Below are 16,985 nucleotides of genomic sequence, written 5' to 3' on the forward strand. Positions count from 1 at the left end.
TACCGCCGGGTGTGGCCCAAAAACCAAAAAAAAAAAAAAAAAAAAAAAAAGAAAAGAAAAGAAAAATAAAGTTGGAAAAAAAAGAAAAATAAATTTGGGTGAAAATAAGAGAATGAAGGAAGGAGAGAGGGAATATGAGTTCTCATCAAGTCAAAACAGTTTAAGATTTTTTATTTTTATTAGTTGTACTAATATACTAACAAACCAAAATATTCAAAAGAAAAAGTATATTTTAGTTTTCAATGAGACCTTACAAAACATAGTATCAGTGTTTATGGCTGGTACTATAATGAGGACTAGAACTAGAAGTCTAAATTTTGGGATCCATTAAATTAAAAATTTCACCTCTCCTAAGGTGCCTGCCTTGCCTGCGCTGGCCTTGGACGGACCGCAGTTCGATCCCCCGGCGTCCCATATGGTCCCCCAAGCCAGGAGCAACTTCTGAGCGCATAGCCAGGAGTAACCCCTGAGCGTTACCGGGTGTGGCCCAAAAACCAAAAAAAAAAAAAAAAAAAAAAAAAATTTCACCTCTCCTTCAAAAAAAAAAAAGAAAGAAAGAAAAGAAAACCAAATTAAAATTTATGGTTAATTAAAAAAAAGATCTTAAAAGCCTAAATTCAAAATCACTGTCTTCCAAAAAAGAGATGATCTCACTTATCTGTGAAATAAATAGAAACAAACAAGGGAATAGAGTATTAAATGATGGAAAGCTTTGTGTTTACAGAACTGAGATCACCAAGTGGTGGGATAGATGGGGTGAGGAGGGAAAAGGCAGATTAGAAGTGACGTAAGAACAGTGGATGAGTATCTTGGGCACTTTTCTTGTAATAAGGTGTAGTAATTTTCTACATAAAAACTATGAAAGCTAGTGTAGCTATATTTCTACATTTTATATATATATATTTAAATGGTTAAATAGAAAAAGAGAAAAATAATCCATTTTATGTTTATTTTTTAGCTGTGTAAAACCAAAGCAAGACTGAATACAATCACAAACCATTTCCAATATATCACCTTGTGAATATTTTCCTAACTCAGGAATTCTTAAAGTATTTCTCCAAGATTCAAGGAAAATGGAGAGAGCTATTAAAATACAGTCAGATAAAGTAAGAGTTCTCTGAATTTTGTTTGACTTTTTGATGATCACATAGTTTTTTTTGGCTGTCTGTTTTTATTTTTGTTTTTTGGGTCATCCACCTGGAGATGTTTAGGGATTACTCTGGGATCTGTACTAAGGAATTATTTCTGGTGGTGCTCAGGGGAGCATATGGGTGCTGGTTAAATCTGGGTCAGCTACGTGCAAGTCAAGTGCAATACAACATTGTACTTTTGCTCCTCAGATCAGCATTTAAGACTTGGGTTTTTTGTGATGTTCTAGATTCTTTAGGATTCTTTAAAAATACGGCACAGATATACATTGCTCTATGATTGTCTTTCATGAAAGTGCACCAAATGAGCCATCTTAAGAAATGGACTTAAGGCACATTTTGCAGAGGTATATCTTTTTCAGCCTACTGGTTGCCTACAGATGGCTAAAGCAGGGTATGGAACATGCTGTCATATTTCATTCATAACACACATGTACTGTAGCTCTAGGCAACAGATGGACAATCACTTGTTTAAACTACAAATGTGAAATACTAAGGTAGAATAGCAATATTTCTAGAAATGTATATGGAAAAAAGCCTTTCCAAGCCAAGAGGAATGGTGAGAGGCTGTGAGGTTACCCCAGTGTTTCCCTGATTTCTCTAGCAGCTGCCATAATTTCCCCAACACCCTTCAAAACTTGTTAATGAAATGATCAGGGGCATCTGACACAGATTTGACAGGAGAAGCCCAAACCATATCAAATAGAAATAACATTGTTATTCCTGGCTGGTTCACATTATTAGGATTTTTACTAACTAAGAAAACAGTTGAGTTAAGCATTCAGAGTTTTGTTCATATTTCCTAAATCTACTATAACCCCATGGTAAAAGTGCTCTGTTTCTTTTCCTCTGAGCCCAAATATTGAAAGAACAGGTTTAAACACAGAGTTTTATATACTCTAAACATTATCCTAAACTATATTTCGTAGTGACAAAAGAATCACAGTGTTGATAGCCCTATTGCATTAACAAGCATATGCCCAATGAAATAACATTGACCACAGAAGTTGTGCCTACAAGAAACAATAATATGTTAAATACAAGAAAAATAACCCACATCTCTGAGCTGTAGAGTAGTTCTATATGTCAAAATTGAGTTTCTTACAAGACAAATGATATACTTTCCGGTTTGGTAAGCAATTTTCATTACCAATGAGTCTCATATGGAGTCAATATGGATAGGGACTAAGACAACATAAAAATCTGATTGTGAAGCTATCTGCAGAACCCATAACACAGTAGGTATTTTGTTCCTCTTCTGTATTTCCAATGTTACACAGAACTATCCAATATTGAATTTTTGACAAAATTTAAAACCAGTACTTTTTACAAGCTTTCTTTCATAGACTCTGATTTAATTTTTATTATTTATGTATTTAAATGATAACAATCAGTACAATAATATATCAATAAACAATAGCATTGTAATCAAGATAATATGACCTTTATATCTAATATTGGCAAAATTTCATGTTAGGTATAAAATAAGAGTGATTTGGCATTATTCAAATAAAAGGATTATAGAAAAGACAAAAGCAATATAATCATATATTTAAGAAATCCTGGCATAAAATATTATAGGATCCTTTACATTACATTTTGTGAAAGAGGAAAAGATCTAAATCTAAATATTTTTGCATATGTATGTGTGCACATTCATTATTATAAAAGTATAATTCTATATTTGAAAAGGATATTTACTTAAAAATCTTTGGTAAAGATATTCTGAGGTTATGTGATAAAAATGCATAATAAGGATTGTTAAGTAAGCAGTATTTTGGCAATGCCACAGTGAAGGGTCTTTGACAGCATTTCCTTATAACTCTTTGTGGAGGGCTTGTAAACATCCAGGTACATAAAGACTTAAAAGTAACAAGTGAGTAGAATGTTATTGCATTTCTACAGTACATTCATAAATTCTTCCTCTTTTGGCAAATATTATAATAATATGACTGCCCTTGAAGAGATAGATATAATTCATCTATCAATATATTTGGGCTTTTAGTGTCTACTCTAAAAACAATTTTTCCATGATTTTCTCAAAAATAAGCTAGGGAAGCAATTCAAATTCATCCAATTATCACCCCCTTTCTCTAATAGTTCTCTTTGATGTCAACAGCATGGGATGGCCTTTAATTTACAAGACAGAAATTCAGGAATATGGTTACCATTATATCCTACAACCCACATGCTGCTCAAAGTCTATCTCACTGTATTTCACATTAAAAGACATGAAAGATTAAAGAAAAGTATAGCAAGGTCATTAAAAAAAGTTAGGTAGCTCTAAATCTAAACTGATATCCAAAATAAATGGGCCACAATTACTTTAGATGAGCTATAGTCTTCAATCAAGGGCTCAAGACCTCCTTATTAAGAACTAAACCAGTTTTATGATTATTTATATTAAAATAATAAATTTAACTAGAATTCCTGGGATAATGTCTCAGTTGCATTCCTGGGGGGCAATGTTTCATATAAAAACATGCACAAATATTTTTTCATTTAACTCTGGGTATTAAGATTAAAAAGTCAAACAAAAAAAACCTGACCCTTTAATATGAAAAACAAATTTGTGGAATCACAGATATAAAACTATATTTCTTGTAACTGATTTCTTAAAATGGATGTTAATGTGTGTAAGAATTCATTATATTATTATTTATACTTTGTGTCTATTAAATATTTTATAATTTAAAAATATATACTTGTGGAATATTTGAAGAAAGTTTTAAAAAATGTCAATTCAAAAATTTTTACAAAATGGCTGATCTGCCATAGAAAGATAGGTCTCTTTCTGAAAAATAAACATACTAGAATCTAATAAAATATGGTTCTCTAGGCAAACAAGCATTTCACTGCCCAATGTGATTTTGAATGAAGATTCTAGATAGAGACACTACATATTTTAGCTAAAAAGGCATTTTTTTCAGTGATTGTCTCTTAAAATGTGGTGTAAATGTCACATCAATGATATGAAAATGTCTCCCGCAATAAGTTATTTGAGTTGCAAGAGAATTTTTAACAATAATGAAACTTCAAGCTTTCTTGTCTCTTAAAGTAAACTCAACAATATTACGCAGTTTCATTTTGTATATACGGATTTGCAATTGTCAGGCAAAAAAGACCTGGAGAAAAAAATAATACAACCTAATCTTTATTGCTCTCTTCCTTTATAAAAAAAAAGTCAATTTTAGCAGTTGTGCTTGAATATTAGAAAAAATAGGTGAATATTTCAGAGATGAAAAGTGGGATGGTATTCAGAGTCTTTTATTTAGGTAAATCTAGTTTGTCTTATGTATAAGTACTATGGAATATCTTGTGATAATACTATGAGATAATAATGGGCTTTTCAAATAGACCCAGAAAATGCTTTTTCTTGCATATCCCACATTTATTTACTTGTCTATTTGGCTTCCCAAGCAGCACTCAGAGGAAAGAACAAACACTTCGAGTGATACTATGTCTAATGAGCCAGATTGTTCAATCTTGTGCCTAGCAATGTCAAGCTGCTAGGGTAGGGCCAAGTGTCAGTGGGAGCCACCAGTACTTCAGCCAGTAGTGAATGGGGGTCCATGAGGTACCAGGGATCAGACTTGAGAACTTTCTCATGTAAGGTATGGGCTGTATACCTTTCAGCTATCACTCTGGCCCCAATATCATGTAAAAGCAACATTAGAGTTTGGTTCTATCTTAGAAATTTCTGCTTTAAAAAGATTTATTGTGATTTCTGGTCATTATAGATCTTCACTGTAAATGGTATCAGATTAAATCTGGACTTTCTTGAATCAATGTAATTTACAATTAAAATGATTTATGGCCTGAAATGTAAATTGTGCTTTATGCTCTACCTTTTTGACACAGCACATGACCAGTTTAAAGCAACAGAAATTGCTTTTTAATACATAGGAAAAGAATGTCTAGCCTGTGTGATGACTAGAATAGTGGCAGAAACAGAATGGAGCCTTCAAGGCCCAAAGCACCTGTGACCTGGCAGACTCACCCAGGAAAAAAGTATGATTGTAAATATCACACACACACAAAATAACCATCCAACCAGGTGAAAAGTGAGAAAAACATAGGGATTAATAGTTACTGGAATGCAGAAGTGAGGGATGGAGCATAATCTGTGCAAAAATGTGGAAGTCTCTGAGAACAAAGACCTATTAAGGCCCTACAGAATTAAATGTGAAGTGTGCATTTGTTAAGAACTTAAAAGAAGTCTTATAATCAAGCTATTTCTAAAGAAAGGTTAGTCACAGGTGAAGAACAGAGACCATCTCATAGGTTGAGTTCCTGTTCTCTATTTTCCTATTTCTTTTGTTTTCTTGTGTGTGTGTGTGTGTGTGTGTGTGTGTGTGTGTGTGTGTGTGTTTCTTTTAATTTCAGTGCTACTTATTAACCAGCTAAGAAGGTGACTGAACTTAAAAGTCAGTGCTAGCCTTGGCAGTCAGCACTCGAATGCGGGCACTATTGCAGGTCTTGCAGAGGATATGCCCATCCAGAGGGTAGCAGCCTTGGTTATCTCCTTCAGACAGAAGACCACCACAATCCTAGAAAATTAAGACAGATAAAATAATGTTAGTGAAAAGACAAACTGCAAAATGCAGAGGAAATTCCTTAGCTTCCAAGTCCAGGTTTCTATAATGTGCTATTCCTATTCTTTACATAGATTGCCAATCCCCTCCCTAGTAGACAGGATAATCTACTGTAGTCTAAGTTGAATTCGAGATTGAGCATATAAATATAAACAAGGAAATTGTTCCTGATATATTCTGTATCGAAATATAGTCACAGAGAGGGAAGAAATCAAAGATATAGGTTCTAAAGCATTTTCCTGTTCTTACTCATACAAGTGCTAAAACAAAAGACAACAAAATGTAGAGCTTCAACTTAGTGCATCTTTATCCTTGATCATTAGTAAACTTCTATTAAAAGAAATACAAAGTTGTAGGGTTTAAATTTCTTGACCAGATTTGAATAGAACAGATAAAATTCCGTTAAGCAAAAGGGTAATCAACAGATTGTGCATACTCAAACCAGTTAGAATTAGGAAATAAAATCCTAAAATTTTCGACAATAAGAATTTGTTAGACATTCTCAAGGAGGTTGTATGGTATTTAGAAATGAACACTGAACCTGGAGGAGGGGCCCTTATAGTTAACTTTATGTCCAACATTGTATGGGTGACTGTGGCTAAAGAAATAGCCATTTTGAAAATATTCCTACATTTTCTATCTAAACCAAGCTATTGGAATGGTCAAAGAAGATAAATAACATTAAATATATTTCAAAGACTACAATAACTACCTAACTGTGAAGAATTATACTATTGTTGATAATACATCTGGGGCCCATTTTAGAAAGTGTTTCCATTTTGCAAATTGCAGTTAAATGCTTGTCTTTGCTTTTGGAGAATATAAAATTTTCTTTTGCACATAGAAACACAGTGATATGTACCCTAATAGAAATTATTTTCATGGTCACAACTGTTGCAGGCTTTGCTTCTTTGATACACTAGACCACTGGGACCCAAATCTGCTTCTGACAAATAATGAAATTTAAGATCAAATAGTCACAAAATACAGCAGCAATAACAACCTCACTAATTATCATATTTCTAAAGCAGATTGACAAAGTGAACAAAGAAATGTTTTGCAGCTCTCGAGGCATTCACAAGATTAAGCAATGGAATTTGAGTAGAAAGTAGAAAATTTCATAAATGCCATGACTTTAAGTCTTTACTGAGCTAAAGTCTATAGTTGCCTGAGTATTCCAAAATATTCAGAGTCAGTCACACAGTTAAAACCGTGGGGGCCTTCAATAATATTAAGAGGTCAAATGATCACACCAGAGCATCAAATACAACCTCTGCATTTTAGAAGCAAAAGAGGAGAGAGGAAACAGATTTATCTTTGATACAGAATATTCCAATCTATAATGTGTCTTTAAAAAAAATTTCACTCTTTAAAGTATATATACTGTGTGAAAAGAGTGATAGAACAGCAGCTTGCATGCAGCTGACTCTGATTCAATCTCCAGCACCCCTTTTGGTCCCCTGAGCCAGCTAGGAATAATTCCTGAGTTCAGAGCCAGGGGTAACTCCTGTGCCCTGTCAAATTATGGGCCCATACCAAAATAAATAATGCAATGATTTAATCTAGGAAAAGAAAAGGCACATTTTTAACACAAAACTTAAAATCATTTAAAAACTAAAGCCTATTAGTTATGGATACCGAGTATATGAAGAAGGTTGGAAGGCCCTTTTTAATTGAATTCCACATGTAAATTTATCTATAAAGTATTATGATTTCAGTTGATTTTTTTTTTTGCTTTGTTCTGGGATCACACCCAGAAGTGCTTATGCCTTATTCCTGGGTCTGTATGCAGGTACAGAATCTGGAGGAATTTTGGGGACCATATGAAATACCTAGGATAGAATCTGGATTGGTTGCATTCAAGGCAAGCACCATAGCCATTGTACAATCACTCTGGCCTGACTCCATTTATGTTCAAGATGATGGCTGCATAGAGCTTTTCTGTTAGCAATAAAATCTGGTGTAAATTTGAAATGTTGATTCGTTCATTATTACTTTTTTCTTATGGCAAAAAGAGAAATTCAACTTTGAATAATAGAATTATGGATACTGAATAAAAGATCAGTCAAATCCATTACATAATGGAATCAAGTCAGGGCTGGGAGATGCCCTATTATTCCACTAGCCTGTGTTTCAGAAAAAGAATCTTTTATTTTTGGAGGGGATCACTGCTCAGTGATCACTCATGGGAGTTCTCAGGGTATCAGATGTGTTGCAGTGGATCAAACTTGGGTGGGTTGTATGTGTGGTAAGCTCCAAATCTATTGACCTATTTTTCTGGTCCCCCCAAAAGCATTTCTGGTGGTATCAGATAAGCCAGTCTCACTAGGATGTGATAATAAGGGATTTGAAGAAACACCTTACAAAGCAAAGAGCTGAAAATAGAGGCACTAAGAAGGAATAGCAGAAAGTTAGTCAAACAGCAAGAAAGTTATTCAAAAGAGGGGACTGGAGATAAGTTTTTCATCCAAGAAAAGAAAAATTTAACTCAGCTTTTGAGATGGTGCTCTTCTGAATCTCAAATTGTAAGTAAAAGACATATTACCCTTTGTTTAACAAATACTACCTGGCCTAATACTACCAATGACTTCCCGGTAAATTTTACATATTTTATGGTATTTTGTGTGCAGAATTGCCATTGCTATTAGTAGGTATCTGACTGTCCACATACTCAGTATTTTCTAAATTAATGGATCTGCTTGTTAGACTATGAAAACAAATTTCCAATAGCTCTAGGGGAAATGAATTCTTATCCTTTGTAATGGTGATAGTCATCTTTGTCCCTTAACATTCATAGCTAAAGATTCAACATAATAATAAATAATAATATCATTTCCCACTATATCACAATGATAATTCACAATGTCCTTTCATAAGCCAGTTTTTATTTTGCTTGTGCAGCCATAGTTGGGAAAGTTAAAAGTGAGTTTACAAGTGGAGAATTTGAGACATATACTGATGTGAGTTAGCCAATATCCATATAGAAATGAAAAAATTAAAAAAATAAAGACAATAGGGGCCGGGAAGGTGGCGCTAGAGGTAAGGTGTTTGCCTTGCAAGCGCTAGCATAGGACGGACCATCGGTTTGATCTCCCGGCGTCCCATATGGTCCCCCCAAGCCAGGGGCGATTTCTGAGCGCATAGCCAAGAGTAACCCCTGAGCGTCAAACGGGTGTGGCCCAAACACCAAAAAATAAAAATAAAAAAAAATAAAGATAATCAATTTGTGCAACTAAAATTTTCTAGGTCAAGGATTTTGAGATAAATAATGATATTGTCCATATCATATTTAAAACTCAGATCTTTTGAACATAGACATATTAAGGGTTGTACCAGATTCAATGGTTTATTTTGTTTATAAAAACCCAGTTCAAATATGACCTGCACAACATGCATGTATGGGGGAGTATAATGCTCTTGACTACATACCTCACATCGATAGCACTGGACATGGAAGTCACGATCCAGAGCCACAATCCGGATAGTCTCTTCTTCACCTGGGTCTGGCATGATAGGTTCTTTGCACACAGAGCATCGGGGAGCAAATTTCCTGAAGGTGGATACAAAATTCTGATGAGATGCAGAACATGGACACTAATAAGGAAAAGAGGCACAATTATGAAAAGAAGTGATGCATATTGATTCTAAGGACATCTGTATCCTTGTATGTCTTTTCTGTGTCACTTTGCTTCTATGGTTATGATTCCTAAGCTGTAAAATAAAGGAACTAGATTTGGTGATTATTGAGGTTCCTCTAGGTTATAAGTATTTTGATATCTGGGGAGGAGGGCAGTGACATATTGTGCATGCATGCAGAGTCTCAGAAGCTTTTTCATCAGTCAGAATGCTGCAAGGAATCCACTTATGGATAACATCTAGAATAGATAAGGCAGACTACTGAGAGGGGTGAACACACATTCTGGTATCCCCTACTTGTTTCTGACTTTTACTATTTGTATTATTATGTATTACCCAAGTCCTACTATGAGTAGGGAATTTTGGTTGGTCAGGCTATTGAGAAATACTTTGTAGTCAGGAACTCTTTCTCGTATCTACTTAATTAGAGCCAATCTATATAACTCAAGGAATTAACAGGGAAAATCATATTTACCTTTAAATATTTTTTGTTTTGAGTTATACCCAGAAGTACCCAGGGCCACTTCTTTGCACGGTGCTTAGGGATGAATCACTCCTGGTGGTACTTGGAGGACCATATGTGAGTGATATCAGGGACTGATTAAATCGGGATGGCTACTTGTTCAGCAATTGTCTTAAACCCTATGCTATGTTTACAATTCGGCACATAGCTTTTTTAAAACAATGGAGGTTAATGGATTTAACATTTTTTAACCAAACTTACAAAGGATTTTTATATTTTTGTTGTGTTCAACTTTTATTAAAAAGAGAATCTTAAGGGCTGGAGTAATACCACAGCTATAGGGCATTTTGCCTTGCATGCAGCAGACCCAGGAAAGACCTAGGTTCATTCCCTGGCATCCCATATGGTTTCCAGAGCTTGCCAGGGGCAATTTATGAGCACAGAGCCAGGAGTAGGTGTGGCCCCAAATAAAAACAAACAAAGAACAAAACAACAACAAAAAAAGGAAACTTTAAAGATGATGGACTGTTTGGTACTTTAAATATTTTCAATAATTCCCAAAGTTATGAGCACATAAGCACATATATGTGTACAAACTGATGCTTTTGAGGTTAATTATGTTGAGCTATTTTTTCACAAGGACCACACCCATAGTTCAATGAAGTTCTATGGTGCCAGGAATCAAACTTGGGCTTTATACATGTTAGGCATGTGCTCTATTACTTAAGCAATCTCCCTAGCCTTTGACCCAGAAATTAATGTTTCTTAATCCATCAATACTCCGAATGTGACTGATTGGACTAACAGTTTATTTCTCTTGAAACAGATTAATAGGCTAGAAATCTAGGCCATACCTCCATCTGTATCTCCTTGATATTCAGAGTAACATTTGTGAAGGTGTGAAATGAGACATCATTTGTAATGGACTTGGATAAAAGTGAAATGATTAAAAAAAATAAAATCACACTGTGGAACTCAGGTTTTTATGGTAATGATTTTAAGATTAATGATCTTAAAATATATCTATTTGTAGCGAGACTTAAAAAGAAATGATAGTAATCTAATACTTTGCAGAGTACTTTATGATTGTCAAAGCATTTTTACATACATTATACTCTATATATACATATTAATTTTCCTGGCTGCACCCAAAAGTCATTTGTATGGCTGCAATCTAAATAAATATGAATTAAGTAGCAGATCAATTGAAAGAATAATTAAAAGTTACATGGTACAACTGTCTCAGTAATCAAAGTTGTTATAATTGATATTTTATGCAAGAAGCTTATACTTAGTAGCAAAAATAATTGCCTTGGACTACCTGATTATTTTTGAATCTGGGTCATTAGTAGCAAAATAAGCAGGCATCTGGAATCAACAGCACAATTTCTATTCCCAGTTCACTAGAAATATAGTCAGTAAGGTCAGAAGTTTTGCCTTTCACTTGGATCCAAAAGCTTTCTTTAATTTCTAAGTAGGATAATTTATACTTCAGAGTAAAATAATTTTCATTGAATTTTCCTAGATAGCACTAAATGATGAGTTTCTATTGGACAGAATTTTCTCTATATCTGAATCTTTAGAAAGAATCATTCTTTATATACTAATAGGCTTTATCTAATAAAATGAAGTGCCTGCAACATTTATAACTAAAGAATTGTTTCTTGAGTCATTGTGTCTAATATGAAGATTCTTCCCCTTTGGAAAGGCATGAACTATATATTTTTTCTGATTCCATCCTATCAACTGGTCTTGTTTTCTTTTTTTTTTTTAATAATATTTTATTTAAACACCTTGATTACAAACATGATTGTGGTTGGGTTTCAGTCATATAAGAGGACACCCCCCACCATCACCAGTGCAACATTCCCACCACCAATGTCCCAAATCTCCCTCCTCCCCACCCTGCCCCCACCTGTACTCTAGACAGGCTTTCAATTTCCCTCATCCATTCTCATTGTTAGGATAGTTTGCAATGTAACTACATTTCTCTAACTAAACTCATTACTCTTTGTGGTGAGGTTCATGAAGTGGGCTGTAACTTCCAGCCCTCCTCTCTTTTGTCTCTGATAATTATTGTAAGAATGTCTTTCATCTCCACATGCCAGGACTGCTTTGTCTCTTCAGCTGGTATGTTGGGGGCTCTAAACAGGACAGCTAGCCATAGGCCCCCCTGGGCTGACCACTTAGTCCAGGGGACTGAGATCCCCCCATGCCAGCCTGGTCTAAGGACCAGGCCTGGTAAATCGGGCCCTGGGAAAGGGTGGGGGAGAGAAATTCCTCCCCTATGCATACTGGATCCCATTCAGGAGTTCTTTTCTTACTAGTATTCATTTTCAAAAGCGCGCATATACTTTTTAACAACACCCCAAAATATTCTTCATTCTCGGCTGTTTCTAGGGAAAAAAATGGAATTCCCTAGATTTGGAGAATAATACTCAAATAGGTCTCTAAAATCACTGTATATGTAGACGTGACTTCCTATACAGTGGTCCTCTCTGACTGCCAAGCTTAATCCATAAACAATTCATCTAAGCAATGTATATAGCCCCTCTGATATAGTTCACCTCCCCCACACCAGAGCCCCTTCTACTCCCTCATCTCCCAATCTGGATTCGTTATCTTCCCCTTAATTAGCCCTCTTTACCCTCAGTTCTTTAATTTGTTAGGCACCAAGACCGACCTCCTGCCCCAACAGATTCTGCCCTTTCGCATACCCCTACAAAGCTCATTATTACTCCTTAACTCTCTCACCCCCAACCATCAGTACCCCACATTTACCCTTTTTAATTTCAGTACTACACAGTCCTAATCACAGACCAAAGTTGTGCATTGGATTTAACAACCCCCAACTATTTCAAAAGACATAAAATGGACACATATGTCTTTTGACTATTTTATGTGTATTTTCTTTAACAGCTATAACTCTTTCTAAATGTTCTTTTACCATGAAGATTCTACCCACTTTTTATCTTGTCTTCTCTTTTTTTTAAATATTTTTTTCTTTATTTAAACATCTTGATTACTAATATGATTGTGATTAGGTTTCAGTCATGTAAAGAACACCCCCCCCTTCACCAGTGCAACATTTGTGAGCTATTCAATAAGGAATTTTGGTGGAAGAGTCCCTCAGTTTAATGCTTATTATTGAACCATGTCATGGGGATTGTTGGACTTGTTCTTATGGCCCCCATATACGCCGATAACACCACGTGGCATTGTTCCTTGTTTGCATAGGCACATTAAAATGGGAAAATGCTATACATACAAATAAGTTCTTATCTAATAGAGATTGGAACACACAAATCTTATAGTGCAATGGGACCTTACACCCTGAACATTGATATAATGACCTGGCACAGGCAGGAAGAATGGGCATCCTCCATTCACCCCTGAACCAGGGAAGCTATAAAACATCCAAGGTTTTTTATAACAACACCTGGAAGCAATTCTCTACCAGGGAAGACTCTACCACTGCTCTGACATCAACCTGCTCAAAAGAGACTTCCCTTAACACTAAGAAGACTTGACAACAACAACGACCTGCTTACAGGACAGGGTTCTCTGCATTGCCCTTTAATTGTGAGGTGAAAGGAGAGGATGCTCTGCACCATCCTGACTGCAATATAGGATATACAGATTCCAGGATCTTTAATACAGAAACATGATACCAACAACAGAGACTGTGTGAAAAATAAAAGTGTATTGGCACTACAGACAATGACCTGGATTGAACAAACTAGTTTGCCTGGAGCCTAGAGTTGGTCTTATGCCAGGAAACTTCAGGGGTAGGGTCTCCTTGTATTTAGGCCAAGGATTTTCCTTTCCATGTCCCTCATATTTTGGTGGGCCTATGCAAACAATAACTGTCACTCTTAACACCATTTTTACTGTGCTCCTTTGACTCTAATCCTTAAGAAAAACAACCCACTTGAACTTTTGAGGTTAACTTAAACTAATATGCATGGAAATGTAAAAAAGTACTTTGCCTTCATGTTTAAGGAGTTACATGATTTTTATGTCTTTAGATTGCTTTGTGTGCTGCTAAGAAATATTATGTACTACAATCTGGGGACTTGAGGGACAAAGTAATTGTACATGGGTTCTGTTTTATTTTTCTTAATGTTCTTTGGCTGAAAGTTCAAAATTAAAATATCAGCAATGGGACTACTGAGAATTCTGTTTATGGCTGATTGTCCTTCCACTGTAACTTTACCTTGTCCTATTTCTTTGCATCTTTGTTCTCATAATTAAAAATAAAAAATTAATAAAAAAGAATGTCTTTCATTTTTCTTAAAACCCATAGATGAGTGAGACCATTCTGCGTCTTTCTCTCTCTGTGACTTATTTCACTCAGCATAATAGATTCCATGTACATCCATGTATAGAAAAATTTCATGACTTCATCTCTCCTGACGGCTGCATGATATTCCATTGTGTATATGTACCACAGTTTTTTTAGCCATTCATCTGTTGAAGGGCATCTTGGTTGTTTCCAGAGTCTTGCTATGATAAATATCTGCAATGAATATAATTGTAATGAAGGAATTTTTGTATTGTATTTTTGTGTTCCTAGGGTATATTCCTAGGAGTGGTATAGCTGGATCATATGGGAGCTCAACTTCCAGTTTTTGGAGGAATCTCAATATCATTTTTCAGAAAGGTTGAACTAGTCAGCATTCCCACCAGCAGTGAATAAGAGTACCTTTCTCTCTACATCCCCACCAACACTGTTCTCATTCTTTGTGATGTGTGCCAATCTCTGTGGTGTGAGGTGGTACCTCATAGTTATTTTGATTTGCATCTCTCTGATGATTAGTGATGTGGAACATTTTTTCATGTGCCTTTTAGCCTCATTTTCATAATGGAAAAAAACAAAGCCAAGAGACAGGAAATGGTTTCCATAGTTTCCAGAGTTCACTGGCCTGCATTTTAAGGATTATTCAAATTTTATGGTTCTGTTTCAAAACTTATTATCTTTGAGAAGACAACAACAATGATAGCAAGAACAACAACAAATATGATTAAAATATACTTTTGGGTTTTTGGGGGGCACACCTGGCAGTGCTCAGGAATTACTCCTGGCTCTGCACTCAGAAATTGCTCCTGGAAGGCTCAGGGGACCATATGGCATACCAGAGATCAAACCAGGGTCTACTATGGGTCGGCTGTGTGCAAGGCAAATGCCCACGGTGCTATCACTTCTCTGGCTCCCAGATATTTTGATGGCTAAATAGCTGCCATTTATTGAGTGTTTATTAAGTGCTTGCCCTTGATAGACAATCAGCAGTGCAGACCTTATTATCTACTGACAACAACATTATGAAAAAAATATTCCCTTATGATTCCTACTTCATACACATGGGAAACAAGGTATGGGAAGGTGGTCTTAATCATTTTGCGTGTTGACACATTTCTGTCAATCAACAAGAGGATATATATTCAACAAATAAAAAAATAAATGTAATATTCCCAATTTCAGTGCACTTGAAAAGGTCAATAAAATATATTTATGGGTTTATCAAAATAAGACTACAGTAATAAGCTAGAATTCCAATAATTAGACTGGAGATAAAGGATTCTATATATTTTTTGTTTTATTAATTTATACATATATGTAAAAATGATTTAAGATGGTCATGGTAAATGTTTTATATATGTATATGTGTATTCAGACATGGGGATAGAGAGGTTTATCACAGAGTAATCTTAGAGAAGATGGAAATTAACTTGAACCTTGAAAAATAGACCTGTAAGTAAAGTGAGAAGGAAGGAGAGATAAATGGATGAGGGATAAAGAGAAAGAAAGATAGATGAGAAGGGAAAGTGGAAGAAAGAGGGAGAAAAGAAAGAGTGATGGTAAGGATGGAATACAGTCAGTCTGCATAGAAACTAATTTGAACACTCATTTTGAATGACATGAGAAAGATCTCCTACATAATAGGATAGAGGATTATGCTACTATCATTGGATGATGGTTATTTAGGGAATGGTTGTATTTGTTATCAAGACTTTAAAAAAATATTTCAGTGACTGAGTATTCAATGTGCATTTCTAAACACCACCACCCACCCCACCTACCACCCACCTTGGGAACTCATCAAAATAAGGAATCTGACTCTACTTCAAATCTGTTGATTTAGAGCCTAGGTGAATTGTAAGCACATTAAAGTTTGGGAAGCACTGGTTTAGCAGGCAATATACTAAGCACATGAGATAAATCCTTTCTCATGGGTCTCCTGTATCTCAAAATAATTTCTATTCCCAGGCTGCTCTAGTTACAGCCGCACAAATCTTCCTTGAAGGTAAAGAAGTTTTTTTTTTCCTAACTCCATGCCCTTGCTTTTTGCTCAAACTGCTCCTTCTGTCAGAAGTTTCCAGCTTTCCCTTTTAAAATACTTTTCATACTTTGCTTCTCAGAGCTTACTCAGATAGTTGGGTCAAGTAATCTGACAGTTTGAGTCTTTGTCGGTGCCTATCTTATGTTGGTAGTATTTTTTGCCCAATATCACATATTTTCTGCACACACCCTTCCCTTTTCTGGCTATTTCCTTGCTGACAAGGGATTCTCATTGAATATCTATGCAATTTCTCTTCTAGCGGCTGTCCTGCTTATAATTTGGTGGCATAGACAGGACTGAGTGGAACTTAAATCCATTTACTAAAGGCTCCAATATTCAGAATGACCAAGAATGAGGTCTCCTCCAACTTCAAAAGTGTCAGAAATACACTGTATCCTTCTATCTATATTCTTCCATCAGCCCATTTTATGTCAACTTCTAGTTGCTTTGTTTCTACTATTGACAAGGCACGGAAACAGAGTTCCATCAATTTTCTCATTTTTCCTTTGGAGAAATAGAGAAAAAAATTTAAAAAAACTTCTCCCCCTACATATGTGCCAATCATCTAGTCATTATTTTTTTTTAAAAAAGCTTGTGATTTAGCATGCTGTTTAGTGAGTGGGGGTACAGAGTTGGGGTTTGAGATTATTTTTTCCCTTTTAGTTGCTCAAGTCTGCTTTTCTGGAGCTTTCAGACCCACACACTTATGTCACCAGTTGCAAGTCTCTAATTATGCTCCCTACTCCTGGAAATGAAAGATAAATGGCATAGATATAAACTTACATTTGTCAGTATTGATTTC

At 35.4% G+C, this 16,985-nt stretch overlaps 1 protein-coding gene across 1 annotated transcript in view; it reads right to left on the bottom strand.

Moving 5' to 3' along the window:
• Nucleotides 1-5,512: 5,512 nt before the first annotated feature.
• Nucleotides 5,513-16,985, bottom strand: part of LPP (LIM domain containing preferred translocation partner in lipoma) — a 491,757-nt gene continuing 480,284 nt past the window's right edge. Inside the window, exons 9-10 of the mRNA XM_049775963.1 lie at nucleotides 9,173-9,293; nucleotides 5,513-5,698 (exon numbers count right to left, since the gene is read on the bottom strand). Coding sequence (XP_049631920.1) covers nucleotides 5,570-5,698; nucleotides 9,173-9,293 — 250 coding nt within the window. The 3' untranslated portion in view covers nucleotides 5,513-5,569. The remainder of the gene's footprint in view (nucleotides 5,699-9,172; nucleotides 9,294-16,985) is intronic.

The sequence above is a fragment of the Suncus etruscus genome, chromosome 6 (genome assembly GCF_024139225.1).
Source record: "Suncus etruscus isolate mSunEtr1 chromosome 6, mSunEtr1.pri.cur, whole genome shotgun sequence".
NCBI lineage: Eukaryota > Metazoa > Chordata > Mammalia > Eulipotyphla > Soricidae > Suncus > Suncus etruscus.